Raw genomic sequence first — 19,946 nt, forward strand, 5'->3', positions numbered from 1 at the left:
CTTTCTCTCTCTCTCTCTCTCTCTCTCTCTCTCTCTCTCTCTCTTAAATTCCTGCAACACACTTCTTTTATTGCAAATCTATTGGCTTTCTCTTCCCCGAGTAATTCCAAAACAACACTTGGGAAACGCGACGCTGTGTTTCTGAGTCTGCATTACTTTTGCCTCGACGAACTCAAAGCAGACTAACCACCATGGGGAAAGAACGCTTATTTACTTCACTAACCAATATTCTCTGCTCTCGCCGCCAGCTTGTGTCCTCTTCTTTCCTCCTCTCTCCAATTTCCCACTTTCTCCACGTCTCTCTCTCTCTCTCTCTCTCTCTCTCTCTCTCTCTCTCTCTCTCTCTCTCTCTCTCTCTCTCTCTCTCTGATTCTTCCGTCCTCCTCGCCTCCTTAACTTTCCTTGCATCCATTCTTCCTTCCTTTCCTGTCTCCTTCCTCCTTCCGTTCCCTTGTTTTTACTTTAATTTCGTCTTGTCTCTCTCTCTCTCTCTCTCTCTCTCTCTCTCTCTCTCTCTCTCTCTCTCTCTCTCTCTCTCTCTCTTCTTCTCTCTTCTCTCTCTCTTTTCTCTCTCTCTCTCCCTCGTACTCGCCCAATTTTCTTTATATTAATTTCTTCTATCATTCTCTTTTTTTACTTTTTTTTATTCTCTCCCTTCCTCCTTTCCTTCCCTTCTTCAATCTTTCCTTCTAATGTCTTGTTTATCTTCCCTCTCTCCCTTGCTCTTCCTTTTCTTCACTTCTTCCTATCTTCCCTTTTAACTTTCCTTTCTTTCTTCTTCTCTGTTCTTCCTTCTTGTCTTTATCCTCTTTCATCCCTTTCTCTACTTTCCTCTTTCGCCCTTTTGTTTGATTCTCCCTTTTTCCTTCCCATTTTCATTCTCTAGTATTTTTTCCTCCTTTCTTTCCCTTTCTTTCATACATTTCTCTCCCTCCTTTCATTTCTTTACTTTCATTACTATTCCTCTTTTCTCCTCTCCCTTACCCTTCCTCTCTTTTCCTCCATTTCCTTACCTTTCCTCCCTTTATTCTTCTCTCGTATCTCATCCATCCATTTCAACTTTCTTCTCTCTATCCCTCCATTTAGTTTTTCTCTCTTCCCCGCCTCTTTTTTTTTCTCTTCTCCTGCTTCCCTCACTCCCGCCAAATCACCTCCTCAGTTTTCGCTTCTAAAAGTAGCAAGTTGTTTTCATGGCAAGGAATTCAGCAGGCACCAAACTCACTCCAACTTATCTCAGGAGACTCCCAGACTGCCTCTTACGGGAAGGCTGGGTGCTCCTCCTCCTCCTCTCGCTCTGTCCTGTCCGAGCTCAGCGAGAGGGAGGGATTTCACCGTCCGCGTATTTTGGGGAACTAAGGGAAAGTAAGCGGGTGAAAGAAGGCAAAATTTGGCTGTTTACTCATTCATTTATTCATTTCCCTCACTCTCTTTCTCTCCTTTTTTTTTATTGTTGCTCGCCCAGAGTTCCCACGAGACAGTTTCTTTTTTTTTTTTTTTTTTTTTTTTTGTCCTGGTGTTTTGACAAGGCGGAGATGTTAAGATGACGAGCAGTTTGGGTTTAAGAGGGGGAAGGTTTTACGAGGAGGAGGCAGACCAGGTAGCGGGGAGTCTGGGACAAGGATGAGAAAGGACCAAGCGCGACACTGCCTTTCTTCACCAGCGGAGGTTGTCACTCGCACGCCCGTCCACACAACACAGTACAAAAAACAGTTAGAACACGCTTCGTCTTGTGTAAAAGTAGGATAAATGAGTGGGTTTCCTTACCGCTGCTACGCTTCGTCTTTTCTTGTCCTCATAACCAGATAGTGGAAAAAAAAAACATGACCATACTCTGAGTCCAAAATAGGTTAATACTTTCTGTCCTATTCATAAAAGCAAGGGAGAAAAATTTTAACCATTTTCTTTCTCTGTTGTTTATTCTCTCGTCTACATAACCAGATAGGAGAAAACTTGTATTGTCGCCCCAAATACAACCATTCTATCACCTACTCATAAAAGGAGAGGGAGAAGAGTAATTTTTTTTAACTTCACTCTGTCGATTATTCTCTCGTCTACAAAACCAGACAGGGAAAACCTTGAATTATCCGCGCCAGTGCAAAAATATACTGTAGCAAAACCAAAATGTACTGACCCATAAGGGAAGGTAGATAATCCCTAAGACGCTGCCATTACTTCAAAGAAAACAGAGTAACGGCGCTTCGTTAAATGAAGAACTGTTACCTGTCTTTGTTTAAGTAGTGAATGATATATGGCAATGTCGTAGGGATTATCCGTCTCACCTTATGGGTCAGTACATTTTGGTGTTACTATAGCACACTATCACCTACTCATAAAAGAAGAGGAAGAAGAGTAATCCTTTTAACTTCACTCTGTCCATTGTTCTCTCGTCTACATAACCAGATAGGGAAGAAACTTGTATTATCCCCAAAAAGTGCAAAAATATGCAACACTCTATCAATTACTCATAAAAGGAGAGGTTGAAGAGTAATGCTTTTAACTTCACTCTATCGCTTATTCTCTCGTCTACATAACCAGATAGGGAAGAAACTTGTATTATCCCTCCCTCTAGTGTAAAAATATGCAAACACTCTGCCATCTACTCATAAAAAGAGAGGAAGAAGAGCAATCCTTTTAACTTCACTCTGTCGGTTATTCTCTCGTCTATATAACTGCATAAGGAAGAAACTTGAATTATCCCCAACAGTGCAAAAAATATACTAGCACTCTACCACCTACTCATAGAAGGAGAGGTTGAAGAGTAATCCTTTTAACTTCACTCTGTCTGTTATTCTCTCGCCTACAAAACCAGATAGGGAAAAACTTGCATCACCTCCCCCCAACAGTGCAAAATAGAAAGGCATCCGTCACCTACTCGTAAAAGACAAGAGGGAAATCTAACTCTTTCTCTCCACCGTTTATTCTCTCACCTGCATAACCGAATCGGGAAAAAAATAGCTGTATCAAATCATCCCCGCGGTTCACAAGAGAAAAGCACAATGTCACTCACTCATACAAGCAACGGGGAAGCTTCAACTCTTTCAACTCTCACTCCTTCGCTTATTTTCTTTTATTTTCGCTTATTTTGGCTTGTTTTCTCTTATTTTCGCTTATTTTCGCTTGTTTTTCTCTTATTTTCTCATTTTCTTTATTTTTTTCTCTTATATTCTCGTATTTTCCCTTATCTTCTCTTATTTCTCGCCCACATAACCAGGCAGAGAGAAAAGAAAAACACGATTATTGCTTTAGTTTGAAATGCATACCTGGACTCGCCATCATTATTGACAAAGAGAAAGTAATTATATATGTTTGTCACTTAACCACTTGTCTGTGTAAGGATATAGGAAAAAGAAACATATTACCTTTTTTTTCTGTCAGTCTACCAGTATGCTTCCTCCTCTCCTCTCCCCATGTTCACGAAATGACAGACACACACATACAGAGAGAGAGAGAGAGAGAGAGAGAGATACATAACCCTTTCATTTTCATTTTTCTTCGCATCTCCTATACATCTCACTGAAAATATTAGGCAGTCATTACCCACTCCATAAGTCCAAAAGCAAGACAAACAGTCGCTAATACACACACAAAAAGGATTATAATCTTTCCATCCTATTCATCTTCTCATCAGTCTCGCCAGTAAGCCAGACCCAATAAGCACCACGCCACTCACCCACAAAAACACGGGAGGAAAAAACATCTTTCCAACCTCTCGTCCGTACAAGCATCCAATCCTGGCAAGAGTAAGAATAACAGACATTACTCTCCAACCTCCATTCTCCAGCAAGCCTCAGCCCACACACACCACCTCCGTCACTCGCTCGCAGAGGCAAGACACACTAAACACAGAGTCACACCAGAGCTCTCTCACTCAGCCACGCTCCTGCAAGACAGTCAATCAAGTAACCAGCCATTACTCGGCCGCCTACCCAATCTGCCAGGCTTCTAACCAACCCTATACATCCAACCTTCCCTCAGCCAATTATCCAAAGCTGTCCGGCCGTTCAACCATCCATCAAGGTGAACAAACAGTCAAACAGTCAGATACCTCGCCAGTCAACACCCAGTCCTGCACAAACACTTAGATACAGAGAGGAGAGAAGCAACACCCTTGTTTATCGGTGCTCAAGTCACATCAGCTCTTACGTGGTGCTGAGTGCTCGCCTCTTGGGTAATGTTATGGTGCTCAAGGTTCAAATCTCGGGGTGTTGGGTGCGAGGAAGCTGCAGTGGAGATCATGCCGGCGAAGGAGAAACGGGAAGGATGGGAAGGTGATATGCATGTAAAGTAGGAGGTGTAAGGAGAAGGGGAGATCCTGCTTGTGTGTGTGTGTGTGTGTGTGTGTGTGTGTGTGTGTGTGTGTGTGTGTGTGTGTGTGTGTGTGTGTGTGTGTGTGTGTGTGTGTGTGTGTGTGTGTGTGTGTGTGTGTGTGTGTGTGTGTGTGTGTGTGTGTGTGTGTGTGTGTGTGTGTGTGTGTGTGTGTGTGTGTGTGTGTGTTGAGGACGCAGGCACACACGCAGGTAAACAAGTGCCTCCAGAGAGCTACAGAGAAATTCGCAGCGTCGTCCTCACTCTGCACTGGAGTAAAAATGGAAGACAAGGCAGCAGATTTATGTCCAGGCAGGAAAGGGTTCACAAAGGCGGGAAACGCACTTGTGGAGATAGATTTTCCCTCATGTTACACTAAAAATTTACACGAAGAAAAACCGCCCCGAAGCAAGGAGAGAAAATATTTGCGGTACATTCTATCTTTATTTTTTCTTCATTCTTTTCCGTTCTTTTCTTGGTGTGCGGTGGACGTAAGTATACCTTGATAAATATATTTTCTTATGGCGGGCTTATATTATTTTTGAGTGTAGCATTAATTCTTACGAGGATCTAAAGTATTACGGAGTTACGTCTTTTATACTCCTTCTTTCACGATAGAAAATGACCAAGTCACATATTTTGCAGCCAACGAAAATATTTTAAACCATTATTTCTTTCATGAACACTGCAGAGGAGGAGGGGGATGAGGAAGAGGAGGACGAGGGCAGCAGAAAACGGAAGTGTGTTGAGGTACTGAATTTCTCCTCCTACAGGCATCCCACGCCCCTCTGTCGTCTGGTTCAAGGACACACACCTCCTGGACAGCCACATGGAGTCCTACGCGCAGCCGCCGGATGAACTAGGACCAATGGGAGCCACGGACGCCACTAACACGACGGTACCAACGAAGCTCAACATGCCCCTGCCGCCAACACGAACAGACTCCCACGCGACGCCCACCCTCAGCCCAGGCTCCCCGTCAGTAGCGGAGGGGGAGCCGTACAACACCCTCACGCTGGGCCCTCTCACGCGGAACGACCTCAAGTTGCTGCTAACGTGCGAGGCTTCCAACAATAACCTGACGCTGCCCACCTCGTTAGTCGTGATGGTGGACATGAACCGTAAGTCTCATTAGAGTTTACACGCGTACGTACATACAAGCACAGACACATACAGGTATAGACACATATAGGGACACACACACACGGACACGTTACCGCATCCCTGTAATAGCCAGACACACACACACACACACACACACACACACACACACACACACACACACACACACACATATCCACATGCATATCTCACATACCTGATCCTCAACTATCCACACCTTACCATCCCCACAGATCTAACCTACAGCCCACTTCTCTTACCCCCACTCACACAGAATCCCACACGCCTTCTATCCCAAACAGCTGACCCCAACCAAAGTCTCCTCCCCGACATACACGACCCCATCTTGACCCCACCTCGTCCCACCACTGTTTCCCTTCCAGTTCCAGCGTTGTCAGTGGAGGTGACGGGGCCTGAGCAGCCGCTGATGGCCGGCAGGGAGTACCGCGTGGTGTGCGAGGTGAGGGGATCCCGTCCGCCGCCCACCATTATCTGGTACCTCAACAATACCAGACTGCTCACGGCTACTGATGCGGTAAGTGATCCTGGGATAGTGGAGTGGACAGCGTTAGGTATGGCACTAAACACTACGGGCCAATGACGATGCACGTGGATAGGGTATGACATTTAAGACACTAGAAATATTTAGGGATAAGGGATTGGGACATGAGCAGGATAGGACATACAAAAATGAAGTTTAAGGCACTAGAAATACTAAAAGACAGGGTAAATATGGACAGAGCAGGACTAGAAACAAGGTACGGACATGGACAGGGAAGGACATAACGTGCAGGACGCTAGAAACACTAAGAGGCAGAATAAAAAAACATAAACAGAATACGACATGGTGGTCAGGGCAAGAAGCTAAGAAAATAGGTAATTAGAAGAATGGTGACAGATTACAAGGGTCTAGAGATTACAAGGGGCTAGGAATACGGAATTGCCAAAGTAACTGGGACTAGCGACATTCTGCTGAGACAAGTGACAAGGAACACAAGAACCTGAGGATAAGGAATAGAAAGGACTGAAGAACTTAAGACGTAAAAAAGAGATACAATAGAGTACAGGGAGCTGGAGGGAGACACAAAGAACAATGGGACAAGAAGCTGGAAACAAGAAATACAAAGATGTAGAAACACGAGAAAAGAAATACAGATTGCGACACAAAAGAAAAAGTAAAAAAAAAAAAAAAAAGAGTAGTGATGCAAGATACAAAGAAACATGGATTAACAGACAAAAATACACTAGAAAAGAAAAAAAGTGACGGTATTGGATTAAAAAAAAAGTACAAACTAGAAGGTGCAAAAAAAATGAAAAACAGGAAAAAAAAAGACTAGAGGGACATGATAAGAAAAAGAACTAAAAAAAAAAAAAAACAGCATAAAAAACACGAACTACACGACATAGAGAGAGAGAGAGAGAGAGAGAGAGAGAGAGAGAGAGAGAGAGAGACTGTCAACTAGGGCCACACAAAAGTACCAGTAACATAGGGAGAGGGAAGGGAGAGGCGAAATGGGAGCACACTTTTACAACAATACAACTTTGCATTCTCGGATGGGCAAATTTCATCCGGGCAGAGACTTACTTCCGTCCTCGAGAGTCGCCAAGTTCGAAAAGTTTAATCCCCGATACAAAAAAACACGTAAAAAAAGCACAGAAGCTGAGCGGAAACGTGGAGATTAGCCCGTAAAGCCCGTAGAAGACATGGTGACGGGAGTGGTGGTGGTGGTGGTGGTGGTGGTAGTGGTTGAGGTTATAAGGTTCAGAGTGCAAGTGGTGCAAGTGGAATCATATCGCTAGTCTCTTTAAAGGCTCCCAATGTTTTATCTTTGCTGTTCTCTGTGTGGTATTTTGTCTTTTGCTTTATTTATACCATTTTTTTTATTTATACCATGTGGGCTTTTCACGGGAATTTCTGGGCTAAAGGGGATACTTTTTTGGGGTACCTCCTATCTCAAAGCCCACCCGCTAGGAAACCGTTGCCCTTAGTGAGGAAGCCCAACCTGCACTCAGACCTCGGATCCCAAAGCGCGCATGGTTCCACTGTATACCACGGCGACCACAAAGACATTTCTCTGACATTTGTTACGTTACTCTTTTTATAGATAGCATACAGCATGTTTCCTGTGTGGAGAAGACTTGGTGGCGGTGGTGGTAGAAGCAACAGTAGCATTTACCTTCGAAGACAAGTAATTCAAGTAGGATCACACATTAAAACCTTAATATACATCATTTTTCCTTACTTTAGGGCGTAGACAAGGTGACGCGAAGAGAATAGTGACAGTAAAAGTAGCGTCTGAATTCAAAAGCACAATTATCAACAATACACACGACAAACACAGCGCGATTCTAACATCATTATAGCAAGAAAGGTTGTAATATTTTATACATACCTCAAATGGTGACAGTAAAAGTAGGATCTGGATTCAAAAACTCAAATATTAACACTGCACACGAAATACACAGCTCGGTTCTAAGACCTCTATAGCAGAAAAGATTGTAATACTTCATACATACCTCACAGCACGTGCTTTAGTCACTGAAACCCACGTCTACCACACACTGCAAGCCCATCACAGCCATTACCCTTCAAGTCTCGGTATTCAGTGACGGATGAATCAATACTGCCCACACGTTTAGTCTATTGATGGAAGGGTCACGCCTGGAATGTGGGGTACTGCATACAACACGGGTCAGGATATAGACAGACACCGACACAGCATCAGGAGAGAGAGAGAGAGAGAGAGAGAGAGAGAGAGAGAGAGAGAGAGAGAGAGAGAGAGAGAGAGAGAAGACAATATGCAGATCTTACAATAGGCAGCTCTACACAGCCCTACCCAACGATGGTGAATAAACAGACACCATCACACTCAAAAGAGACACAGAAAGATCCTTACACTCACAGCTGAGAACGCAATAAATAGCACACAGCATAGACACAGCACACACACAGCACAACCAGTCCCTACATAACACCACAAACTCAAACATCCTTACACAACACACAAATAAACACACACAATCAAAACACCAAGACGGGAAGAAAAAGATCCTACACACACACACACACACACACACACACACACACACACACACACACACACACACACACACACAGATCAGAATATAATGAACACCACACACCACAAACCCACAAAGACGGGCACAGGAAAGCCAGCCCTGCATAACACTGTACTAGAGTCATGATACATCCAAAGTTAGCACCGGGTCGTGGATGCGTAGTGCTGAACACCCGGAAACTCCCTTGAGAGCACCAGCATCACACTTCATGGCGCAAGGAGGTTCTGAATGAGCGTTAAATACATGAGTGTGATTGCTTGACGGTCGTGAGCGGCGCTTAAACGACTAGTTGGGGCCGTCACGCACTAGGACGCAAGTGGAGGGCGAAGAGGAAGGCAAGGCAACGAGATCACATTCACACCTTCAGGGTCGATTACACTGAAGGAGAGAGAGAGAGAGAGAGAGAGAGAGAGAGAGAGAGAGAGAGAGAGAGTATTTAATATCTTCCGCCTTACTTCCTCCCTCCAGCAACTTTCTCTCTCTCTCTCTCTCTCTCTCTCTCTCTCTCTCTCTCTCTCTCTCTCTCTCTCTCTCTCTCTCTCTCTCTCTCTACGTCAATATACAACTCCTTTCTCTTCCCCTCCCTTCTCTTCCCTCCTCTTCTCTTCCTCTTCTTAACCTCATCCCTTTCCTTTCCTTTTGTCTTTTATATACCTTCTCAATTTTACTTCTTCTCCCATATCATTTCTCTCCCTTATTCCCTTCTCTTCCTCATTTCCCTTCATTTCACCGCTTTCCCATCCCTTTCCCATCACCGACACGCTGCTTTCCCTCACGCTTCGTCTTCCCGCCATTGCAGACTTCAGGGGACGGGAATATCACCACCAGCAGCTTAGTCTTCACGCCGCAACCGGAGCATGATGACGCAATGCTGAGGTGCCTGGCAGAGACCCATGCCGACCTCTCAGCCTTGGAGGACACCGTTAACCTCACCGTTCACTGTAAGTACCGCTGGGAGTGGCGTGGGTTAGGTTAAGTTAGGGAGCAGCGTGTGGTGTGGGTCTAGTGGTACCCATCGACACTACGGTAATGCTCAGCCGCCAATTAACAGATGATTGCTGGTGCAAACTCGTGTTCCTGACAGCGACGAGACAAGGAATCCCCCAGCCAGACACGCCATGGCCTTGCGAATGAAAAACTTCCGGTGAAATGCGAGGAGGGGATAGTTTAAACTCTTTGATACTGGGACACATTTTTACCTTGAGATTTGTGTGAGATTAGACCATTTTATTGACATTATAAAGAGTCTATGGAGGTCAGAAGATTAATGGCCACACTCTTCAATGTTTTAATCCCTCATATAGGTTTCTGAAGCTGTCTGTATAAAGTCACCAAATAGTAAACAGAATGAATATGGAAACGCGTCATGGTATTGAAGGGGTTAAATGATTTCTTTATGTGAGGGAAGCTGACTAAGGGTATAAAAAACATGATAGAAACAAAAATAATAATGCCTGCTAATTTTGACGTTTTTCTCAAAGCTTATATTTTGAAAACAGGTAAATCTAGCTTCCGGGAAAATATTAGAAGCAGGTTGGCACAGTTTTATCAGTGGAAGGGGTGAAAGAGTGAAGGTTACCGGTTAATTTGAATGAGTGAGATGGACAGCACAGAGGGACGAGAGTAAGTAAAAAGTCCTATGCATAGAGGAGGCATAGAAACGCTTTGCTCTCTCATCACGACTATTTTCAAACACCACAGAGATGATTATCAGGGTCTTTTAAAACAGTAAAAACACACATAAACATTCTTGTCATTTCAACTACAGGCTATCAAAAGCAGTCGAGGTGTGGTTAGGTGTTTCAAATTATGGTCCTTCCAGTCATATATTCATACACACACACAGACACACAGGCACACAACCCACACACACAGGCACACAACCCACACACACAGGCACACAACCCATACACACACCCCCCCCTCCACACACACACACACGTGCAGCAACAGAATCAACACACCAGCATATACATCCAATACAACATTCACATCTAATTCCGTAACAAGATATCTACCTCGCATTAAAACAGTGAAAACACACTTAAACATCCGTGTCATTAAAACTAGAGTCTATCAAAAGTAGCGGAGTTGTGGTTACGTGCTTCAATTTAGGTTCTTCAAGTCACCTGCCATTCATACACACACACAGACACACAGGCAGACAAACCCACACACCACACACACACACACCCTAACACACACACGTGCAGAAATAGAATCAACACACCAGCATATACGTACATTCAATACAATATTTACATCCAGTTCTGTAACAAGAAATCTACGTATTTTGTAAAGCCACACAGCCAATACACTTCCCATAACCTTGAAATGAGGGAAAAATATAGCTCTTTTTCAGCCACGGGCGGCGACAGGATTTCCGCAGCGACAAGCCTGGAATAATTACAGTCAGATACGTCCTCCAGACTGGTTTTTGTAAGCAACTCGAGTAAAAAGAGCGCGATATGTGCATATGGTGTTTTCAGGAAAGCCTTGTGGGAATTACGTATCAGTGGGGAAAAAGAGCCAATTCCCTAGAAATCATGATGTGGGAAAGCGACATGTGTTATTCGGAGACGTGTGAATGTTGGTGATGGTAAATAGGTGAGCTGCTGGAAACATCACGCTGGCTTACACACACACACACACACACACACACACACACACACACACACACACACACACACACACACACACACACGCACACATACACGCACACGCACACACACACGCACACGCACACGCATTACCCCTTCCCCCAATACATACACAAGAGCCAATTCACTACATTTTCGCTAACACTTTCGAAATCAAAATAAAAAGACATAGATCAGATTTACAGAAAAAGAACTTATAAAGAAGTCTGAATTGAACCGTTTCTTTCTTTCTTTCCTTATGACTCGAGAACGTTTCAGTGCCAAGATTCGCTGCGATCTGATTTCAGTGACTTTCGCCGTAAAAATTTGTATTCAACACTCAATAAAAGGCTGGGTAGGCAATTGGCGATTTCAATATTCAAAAAACTCTATTGAAAAGTTAGTGAGTGACAGCATCAGGTGAACAATATGACGGTAACTCTCTATTACAGTTAGGTCAGAGATTCTTTATTTTTCTTCTTATTTAACCCCTTCAGTACCATGACGCGTTTCCATACTCATTCTGGTTACGATAAGACGATTTTATAAAGCTTCAGAAACTTATGTGGGGATTAAAATAGTGAAGACTGGCCATTAATCTTCTGACGTCCATAGAGTCTTCCTAATGCAAATAAAATCGTCTAATCGCATAAAAAAAAAATCAAGGTAAAAATGCGTCTCAGTATCGAAGGGGTTAATCCTTTCACAACGAATCGAAACAATAAACAACATCAGAAGTAATGCATGGAATCTTTTTGAGCATCTGAAAGAAAATAGAGGATCAAAAAGAAGAGATTTCTGAATATTTATGCTGCTTAAAAATTAGAGGTGGCTGTAGAACAAGTAAAGATGTCTTGAAATAAACAGTAATTAAAGAAGAATACACCAAAGGGATGAGTATATTGTAGATCATCAGTTTCATAAAGGCCAATAGGTATGCTGCTGTTTGTACTTTCTCTGCGTTCCTTTGTGTTCCTTCATATCCTGTACTAAGAGTCAACAGAGGCGCTTATGAAATAGAAACCCTAAACCGTATCTTTTAAAAATCTCTATTCTCTCATAAGGAATATTTTTCAGACGCAGTGGAGATAATGATTTGAGTTTTCCGCAACATTTTTCTCTTTGAAGACGCAGCTTCCTCGTTAAACTGATACCAGAACCCTGAAAACAACCCTAAAAACTTCCACCGGAGCCTGTTACGAGTGGAGATAAGACGAGGTGAGGTCTGAAAATGTGGATCCTTGCTCATGGTACGGAAAAATCAAGGAAAATGAAAACTCTACTCGTAAATAAGGAAAGAAAGCCCAGTAATGCCTCACACCATGAAAAATATCGAGAGAAGCCCACGTACAACAAGTCCATTAAAGTTCTGAGCGTGGCTTGATCGTCTTACTTAAAAGTGCTCAAGTCATTTGCTGTTGCAGGAGAAATTAGGAAGGAACCTTTTTTTTTCCATAATACGCAAGGAAATATAAATAGAGAAATGAGAACGAGTGCATTTCTCAATCCTTACTTTAACCTATTTAACGCATTTCCATATTCATTCTGGTTACTATTTAGTGATTTTATCCATCTCCAGAAACTCACGTTGGGGAATAAAGTAGTGAAGACTGCGGCCATTAATCTTCTGACCTCCATAGACAATTCCTAATGTAAATAAAATTGTCTAGTCATACCCAAAACTCAAGATAAAAATGCGTCCCAGTACTGAAAGGGTTAAAGATGCAGAAACAGGAGGTACAATACACAGCAGAAGTAGCAAAGGTTTATATAACGAGGCAATGTGAACAATGGAAGCGAAACAGTGAAGGTGGAAGTAAGAGCAGCAGGACGCAGGAATAGATGGGGGCACATTTAGCAAGTTTAGTAGAATAATATGCGAGGTGATAACGATTGATGGGAGCACGGGACGCAGCATCACGGCGGATGGTAAAAGATTAGAGTGAGACAATGAAAGGGAGAGAGGAGATATGATGAACAGCCTGCAACTTTGGTAAGAGCGAGCGAAACACACCCATTCATGGAAAATGCCCGCTATAAAGGTGTGAACGAGGCACCAACACATGGACACAGCGCGGGGAGAGAGGAGGTGACGTGCTGCATTGCCAAACACGCTTAACTTCAACACAGGCGATTTACTGGACGAATAGAACTGAAGGATTTTTTGTAAAGAAGAGTCCCACGATGCTTAGAGAAAGATGGACGATAGTTAGGTGTCATTTACTATCTAGGAGCAAGAGAGAGAGAGAGAGAGAGAGAGAGAGAGAGAGAGAGAGAGAGAGTGTGTGTGTGTGTGTGTGTGTGTGTGTGTGTGTGTGTGTGTGTGTGTGTGTGTGTGTGTGTGTGTGTGTGTGTGTGTGTGTGTGTGTGTGTGTGTGTGTGTGTGTGTGTGTGTGTGTGTGTGTGTGTGTAAAGGAGAGGAAGGGAACGTTTAGAGTAAGAGGGAAGATAAAAAGCATGTCGTTTATTATCAAGGGAAAGGTGGTGATTACGTGAGGGACTGTCGGAGGATGTTGAGGGTACGAGGGAGGGTTTGAGTCACTTGTTATCTAGGAAAGTGTGCTCATGTGACAGACTTACGTGTTTGTGAAAGGATTTTTAGAACGAAAGGGGAAATGATGTGTTTATTATCAAGTCCTACTAATGAAAACCTCGCTGAAGATACAATGTACTTAAATGGAATTAAGATCATTTTTTTTTTTTTATGTGGGAGAAAATGTTGATTTCGTTGGAAGATAAAACGCAGAGGTAAGTAAATGTTCGCATGGAGGAACAGTTTTTCAGGACAAGATGGATAAGTTTATTTCGGGGTCAAGGAAAAATTAATGTTAAGGTTTTATTTCAAGACACGAAAACACGATCAAGGTTAAGCTTTCATTCTTTCTCTTTGGGGAGTGTTATGAAAGAAAATAAAGACTATTTTTTTCAATAACAGCAATACTCTGATTGAAGAAGATGAGGAAAAACTGCAGCCTCGTCTCGTGCTGAAGTTTAAGCAAACATCTGAGGGAAAAAGTGGCTTCAGTAAACAACGTCTGGAAGAGAAGGAGGACAGAAAGACAAAGAAAACAAAAGATAAGATGCTTCAAAAGATGCGGAAATTCAGAGGTCATGAGATATATCTAGCTTCACGGAATTTTGTAAATTTATTATTGCTGGGAACTATGCGGAAAGAATAACACTGCACCTCTGCTTCGTAAATCAATATAAAATGTCTAGCCGCCATCAGGGTCTAGTGCTTTGAAAATCATCATAAATTCCAGTCAGTCTTGATCTCGCCTGGCCATCACATACCATCTCACACTCAGCTCAATGGCTCGTACGCTTAAACATCTCGCTGTATCCTCTGAACTTATTCTAACGAGCTCCACTGGAAATCATTGAGGTTTAAAATTTGCCGCGGTACAGAGACTTTTATGATCTAGAGATACATCCACTCTTTGAACTGGAAGGATATTGCAAAATGTATTCTCCTTTTGTCGCTATTTGTCTTGTAGATGCGTCAAAAAATCATCACGCACTGGTTTTGGTCTTGGTAATTTTTTGCATCGCAGTGAAAGGGTGAAGTGTTCCATCATTCCCTTCGCTCTTGGTTGTGTATTGCAGACTTTCACGTAATCTACCCAAAGAAAACTTATCTGAGCTCCAGGAAAAGCCACAGCATCATAATGGTTCGCGCCGAGCTACGTCACTCGAGCCAACAACACGACCCTTAAAATTATTACACCAATGTCACATGACGGCTCGCTGAAATATGGCGCGGATGATTTCACAGAAGCCTGACTCCCTCCGACTGGCAGGACGGAAAAGACAGGCGAGTCAGGGGAAATAAGACTGCAGCTGAAAAGGGAAGCTGAGTATAATAAGTGACAGGCTGCAGGACAGAAATGGAGAATGTTGGGTTGGCGCGCCACCAGCTGCCGTGACGCGCCCCAAACACAAAGTGAAGACTGCGCGCAAATTAAATACGGGGAAATTATGATACGAGGAAAGCGGACGAGGGAACACCAGAACTGCCGAGGGTCTAAAGCGGAAGGAATGAGGAATGGGAGGCAGCTACACTTTAAACTCAGACAGAAACCTTAAGGAGGACACTGTAATTTCCTTAACCCTTAAACCCCTTCAGTACTGGGACACATTTTTGCCTTGATCAATGTACGATTAGAATATTTTATTAACATTAGGAAGGGTATATGGAGGTCAGAAGATTAATGGCCAGTCTTCACTATTTTAAGTTTCTGAAGCTGTATAGAATCGCCAAATAGTAACCAGAACGAATATGGACACGCGCCATGGTACTGAAGGGGTTAAAATAAATACAACGTCATACCATTTTCTCCCTGTGTTGCCGAATATCAACATCAGAGAAAATAAAAAAATATATAATGCAAAATATAGACCGACATATAGAGATATCAACTCGTAAATATATTCATTATTAACTCCTTCAATACTGAGACGCATATTTACCTTGATTTTTTGAGGTACCATTAGACGATTTCATTTACATTAGGAAGCGTCTATGGAGGTCAAAAGAATAATGGCCAGAGCCCTTTACTATTCTGATCCCACCATATGTCTCTGAAGCTGTATAAAATCGCCAAAACAGAAAGCAGAATAAATATGAAAATGCGTCCAGGTGGAAGAGATTAGCTGTGATTCACGTAGGGAAAGTATACATGCGAGTAGAAAGAAAATGGAAGTATCGTCTTGGAGGGATACGGTGAGGTACGATATGGTTGTGGCGGCGCAAGGAGGTCAAGGAAGGAAGGATGGAGGGATCGTTACCCAGACTGCCGGTGGGAGAATGAATGGATGCAGGTGTTTCGGCTGTCCTTGGCCCCACACCGCCACTCCTCGCAGTATTTTTCACCCGCTCCCTAGACATCTGTTACCTCCTCCTTCTTCGTCTCTTCTCCCGTTTATCCCTTGTCTTCTTTTTTATTTTCCGTTATCTCCTCGTATTTCTCCTTTTCATTATCGCACTCATTCTCCTCCTTCTATTTCATCTCCTATTCCTTCTCTTCTACATTCTATTCCTTTTTATCAGACATCTGTTATCTCCTCCTTCTTCTCTTCTCTTCTCCCGTCTATCCCTTCTCTTCATTTTTTATCTGCATTTCTCTCTTCGTATTTCTCCTCTTCTTACGTACCCTATTCATTACCGCATTCCACCTTCTATTTCACCTCCTACTCCTTCTCTTCTATTCCTTTTTTTTCTTCTTTCTCCTATTCCTTCTAGCACTCATGTCCTTCTTCTTCTAATTCCTATTTCTTTTCACATTCCTCCTCTCTTCCATACCCTATTAATTCTCTCACTCCTGTTCTTCCTTCAACTTCCTATTCCTTCTCACATTTTTTTCCACAGAGAGAGAGAGAGAGAGAGAGAGAGAGAACGTTCAAGACTGGCTGTCGTTTATATTCATGGAAACGAAGCCTATATACAATTCGGTTGATATTTTACTCACTTCCTCGCAGTCGATGGAAAATTTTATCGGTAGAATATTCATTGGTCATTATTCCACCTCGGGGTTGCCTGTGCTTAATCCTTTCCTATAATCGAGTGCCGAGTTATTATTACGTCACTCTGCGGCTGCTGTTCACTTCACGCGGTCCTCTCCTTAGTACGAGTCTACAGTGTGAGGAGTTACCTACACACACCAGTATCAATCCACCCCAGTTTAACCCCTTCAGTACCATGACGCATTTCCATATTCATTCTGCTTACTATTTGGGGAGTTTATACAGCTTTAGAAACTTATATGAGGGATTAAAATAGTGAAGACTGTGGCCATTAATCTTCTGACCTATATAGACCCTTGCTGATGCCAATAAAATAGTCTAATCATACTCAAATCTCAAGGTAAAAATGTGTTCCAGTATTGAATCCACCGATACATGGAAAAGTGAAGTGGAATGGACCGGGAGACATCTGAGCAACGAAAACAAAAGCTCCACCGGTACACAAAAGGATAAGGTGGACTGGAATAGAAGGGTGGAGTGTAGCAGTGCAGTGTGTGGGTGGAAGGAGTGGCAGCGGCAGGCAACCCACGAACCCAATTTCTTCTCAGCGGTCACTGGCTGTCGATAACGCCGCGAGGGGAGCAGTTTAGGCAATAGTATTTTATGTGGCCCTCTATCAAACGCTTTCTCTAAACAATAAATAGCCGGGAATGAATTTGTTGGCAATTTGGCTTCCTTTTCCCACGTGACAGGATAAGGATCAACGAGTGAGATTTAATGCTGGATATACAGACGTCCCATGAGTTTTGTTATCACTTGTTGCTGTGTTCTTGTTTATATTCCTCTCCTCCTCCTCCTTCTCCTCCTCCTCCTCCTCCTCCTCCTCCTCCTCGGTGATGACTGAAGTTTAAGTAAAATTTATGGTAATGTAGTCTTCAAAATTCATTTCCCTATTAAATATTTTATCTCCTCGCGCACTTCCATTTCTTCCCTCCCTCCACACTTGCCCTGCCATCGCCTGCTCTTCCGTCAGTTCACCTTGTCATCCTCTTCCTTTTATTATTCTTGCTCTTACATCTCCGTCCTTCCCTTCCATCCCACGGTGTCATCCTTCTCTTTCACCTTCCGTTCCTTTCTTACCCTTCCTTGTTCCTCTTTCTCCATTCCTTCTATTCTTTCCCTCGCACCTGAATTTACTCCCTTCCTTTCTTCATATCCCACAATTCTATCCCTTTTCTTTCCTTACTTCCTTTTCCTTCCCTACTCCTCCGGTTTCCACTCACACATCCACACTCTCCGGTATCAATGCAATACTCTTTTTTCCTCCTAATTCCTTCTCCCATCCTCTACAATCAGATCTATCTTCCGCAGTGTTTTAATTAACCCACACTAACAGCACTAACAGGGTCCCTCTTTCCTATTCCACAGACCTGCCCACCGCCACAGCCAGGTTCGGTTCCTCACTGGACGCCACAAATATCAAAGAAGGAGATGACGTGTACTTCGAGTGTTCCGTCCACGCCAACCCACCTGTTTTGCACGTCACCTGGCGCCACAATGTGAGTACTGAGAGAGGATTCAGTAACCGATTGGGTGAGTGAGTGATGCAAAGTTGTAAGGAGAGGACTAGTTTACTGAATGATTGACTGAATAGATTCATTTTAAGAGCCACAAAAAGAGGACTAACTAACTGACTGGCTGAATGAGTGACTGATTAACCCCTTCGGTATTGGGACACATTTTACTTTGAGATTTGTGTACAATTAGACTATTCTATTGACATTTGGAAGGATCTATGGAGGTCAGAAAATTATTGGCCACAGTCTTCACTATTTTAATCCCCACATAACTTTCTGAAGGTACATAAAACGACCAAATAGTAAGCAGAATGAATATGGAAACACGTCCTGGTACTCCCACATATATTTCTGAAGCTGTATAAAATCACCAGATAGTCACCAGAATGAATACCAAAACGCGTCATGGTATGCTGAAGGGGTTAACTGAGCCACAACACCCACATTATATCGCCAGTGAGAAGAAATATTTAAGGAGTGTTTCATGAGAGGCTCCTCAGTAAGAGTACAGGGAGAAATATTAACTGACTGTGTGACTAAGTGATTGACTGATTCGAGAAGCCACAATGGGGTCATATATCACCTGTTTGAGTCAAAAGATGCATTAAGACCAATGTGAAACGCGATGAGAGATATGCAAGAGTGTTTTGAAGAATGACGAGGGAACGGAACGAGTTTTCTGCTTCGTGAGATTGATAAATGAATGTAAGAAAAGAATAATGGCTGAAAAGAATGCAATGAGGGTACGACTGATTTAATGACATGACTAATGTGAACCGGGAGAAAAAACAAAAACATGAGGGTACTCTGAAGAAAGACAAGGGCAAGCTTTCAATGTCTCGTGAGATTGAATGATAAAAGCAATAAGAGTATGAAGTGAATGTGATGAAAGCAATGTGGACTAGAAGAGAAAACACACACGAGAACTCTGAGGAAATAAAAGAACAAGAACAAATTTTCCGTATCGCGTTGATTAAAGTGAATGTAATGGAAGCAATGTGAACCAAGAGAAGAAAACACACACGAAAAACTCTAAAGAAATACAAGAACAAGGACAAACTTTTCGTATCACGTTGAAGAAGTAGCTATCACTGTCCCCGTCACAGCTCCCGTCACAGTACGCCAACGTCACCCACTGCACGGCGTCTTTAACTTACATACCTCCACGTCACCACACAAACTTTCCGTACCACGTTGAAGAAGTAGCTATCACTGTCCCCATCACAGTACGCAAACGTCACCCACTGCATGGCGCCTTTAACCTTACATACCTCCACGTCACCGCACTGCACGAACCTTCCCCAGCCTGAAATACTCATACACGCCCCACTGAATACATGAGTCTCTTCCCTGCTGCACTGCAAGGGAGAGGATAAAGCACATTTTTTCCTAGTGTTATTTATTCGCACTGCGCTAATCGGCTTAGGACCGGTTCGCATTAATTTAGTTTTGCATAAATTCCTCCGCTTTTTTGGGGGTTCCCTTATCACGCACGTACGTAAGGGGAAAGGAATAATGGCAGTAAATAGTCATTGCTATTTTGTATCTCCTCTATTCTCTGGGTTTCTTCGCTGTGTGTATTGCTTTAATCGGCTTATGAATGGTTTCTATTAATTCACGTGATTATCTATTTTTTTTTTGTGTGTATTTTTTCTCGGGCTTTGTTTATCTTGTCACCCATGTAGGAAATAATAATAATAGTGGTGGTAGTCGTAGTGGTAGTAGTAGTAGTAGTAGTAGTAGTAGTAGTAGTAGTAGT

The 19,946-nt window shown here is 42.9% G+C and overlaps 1 protein-coding gene across 2 annotated transcripts in view; it reads left to right on the top strand.

Annotated features, from left to right (window-relative positions):
• Positions 1-19,946, top strand: part of LOC123515690 (nephrin-like) — a 124,585-nt gene that overhangs the window by 90,667 nt on the left and 13,972 nt on the right. For both annotated transcript variants that reach the window (XM_045274515.1, XM_045274516.1), the window contains exons 6-9: positions 5,079-5,426; positions 5,811-5,962; positions 9,308-9,449; positions 18,039-18,169. In XM_045274515.1, coding sequence (XP_045130450.1) covers positions 5,079-5,426; positions 5,811-5,962; positions 9,308-9,449; positions 18,039-18,169 — 773 coding nt within the window. The remainder of the gene's footprint in view (positions 1-5,078; positions 5,427-5,810; positions 5,963-9,307; positions 9,450-18,038; positions 18,170-19,946) is intronic.

The sequence above is a fragment of the Portunus trituberculatus genome, chromosome 39, assembly GCF_017591435.1.
Source record: "Portunus trituberculatus isolate SZX2019 chromosome 39, ASM1759143v1, whole genome shotgun sequence".
NCBI lineage: Eukaryota > Metazoa > Arthropoda > Malacostraca > Decapoda > Portunidae > Portunus > Portunus trituberculatus.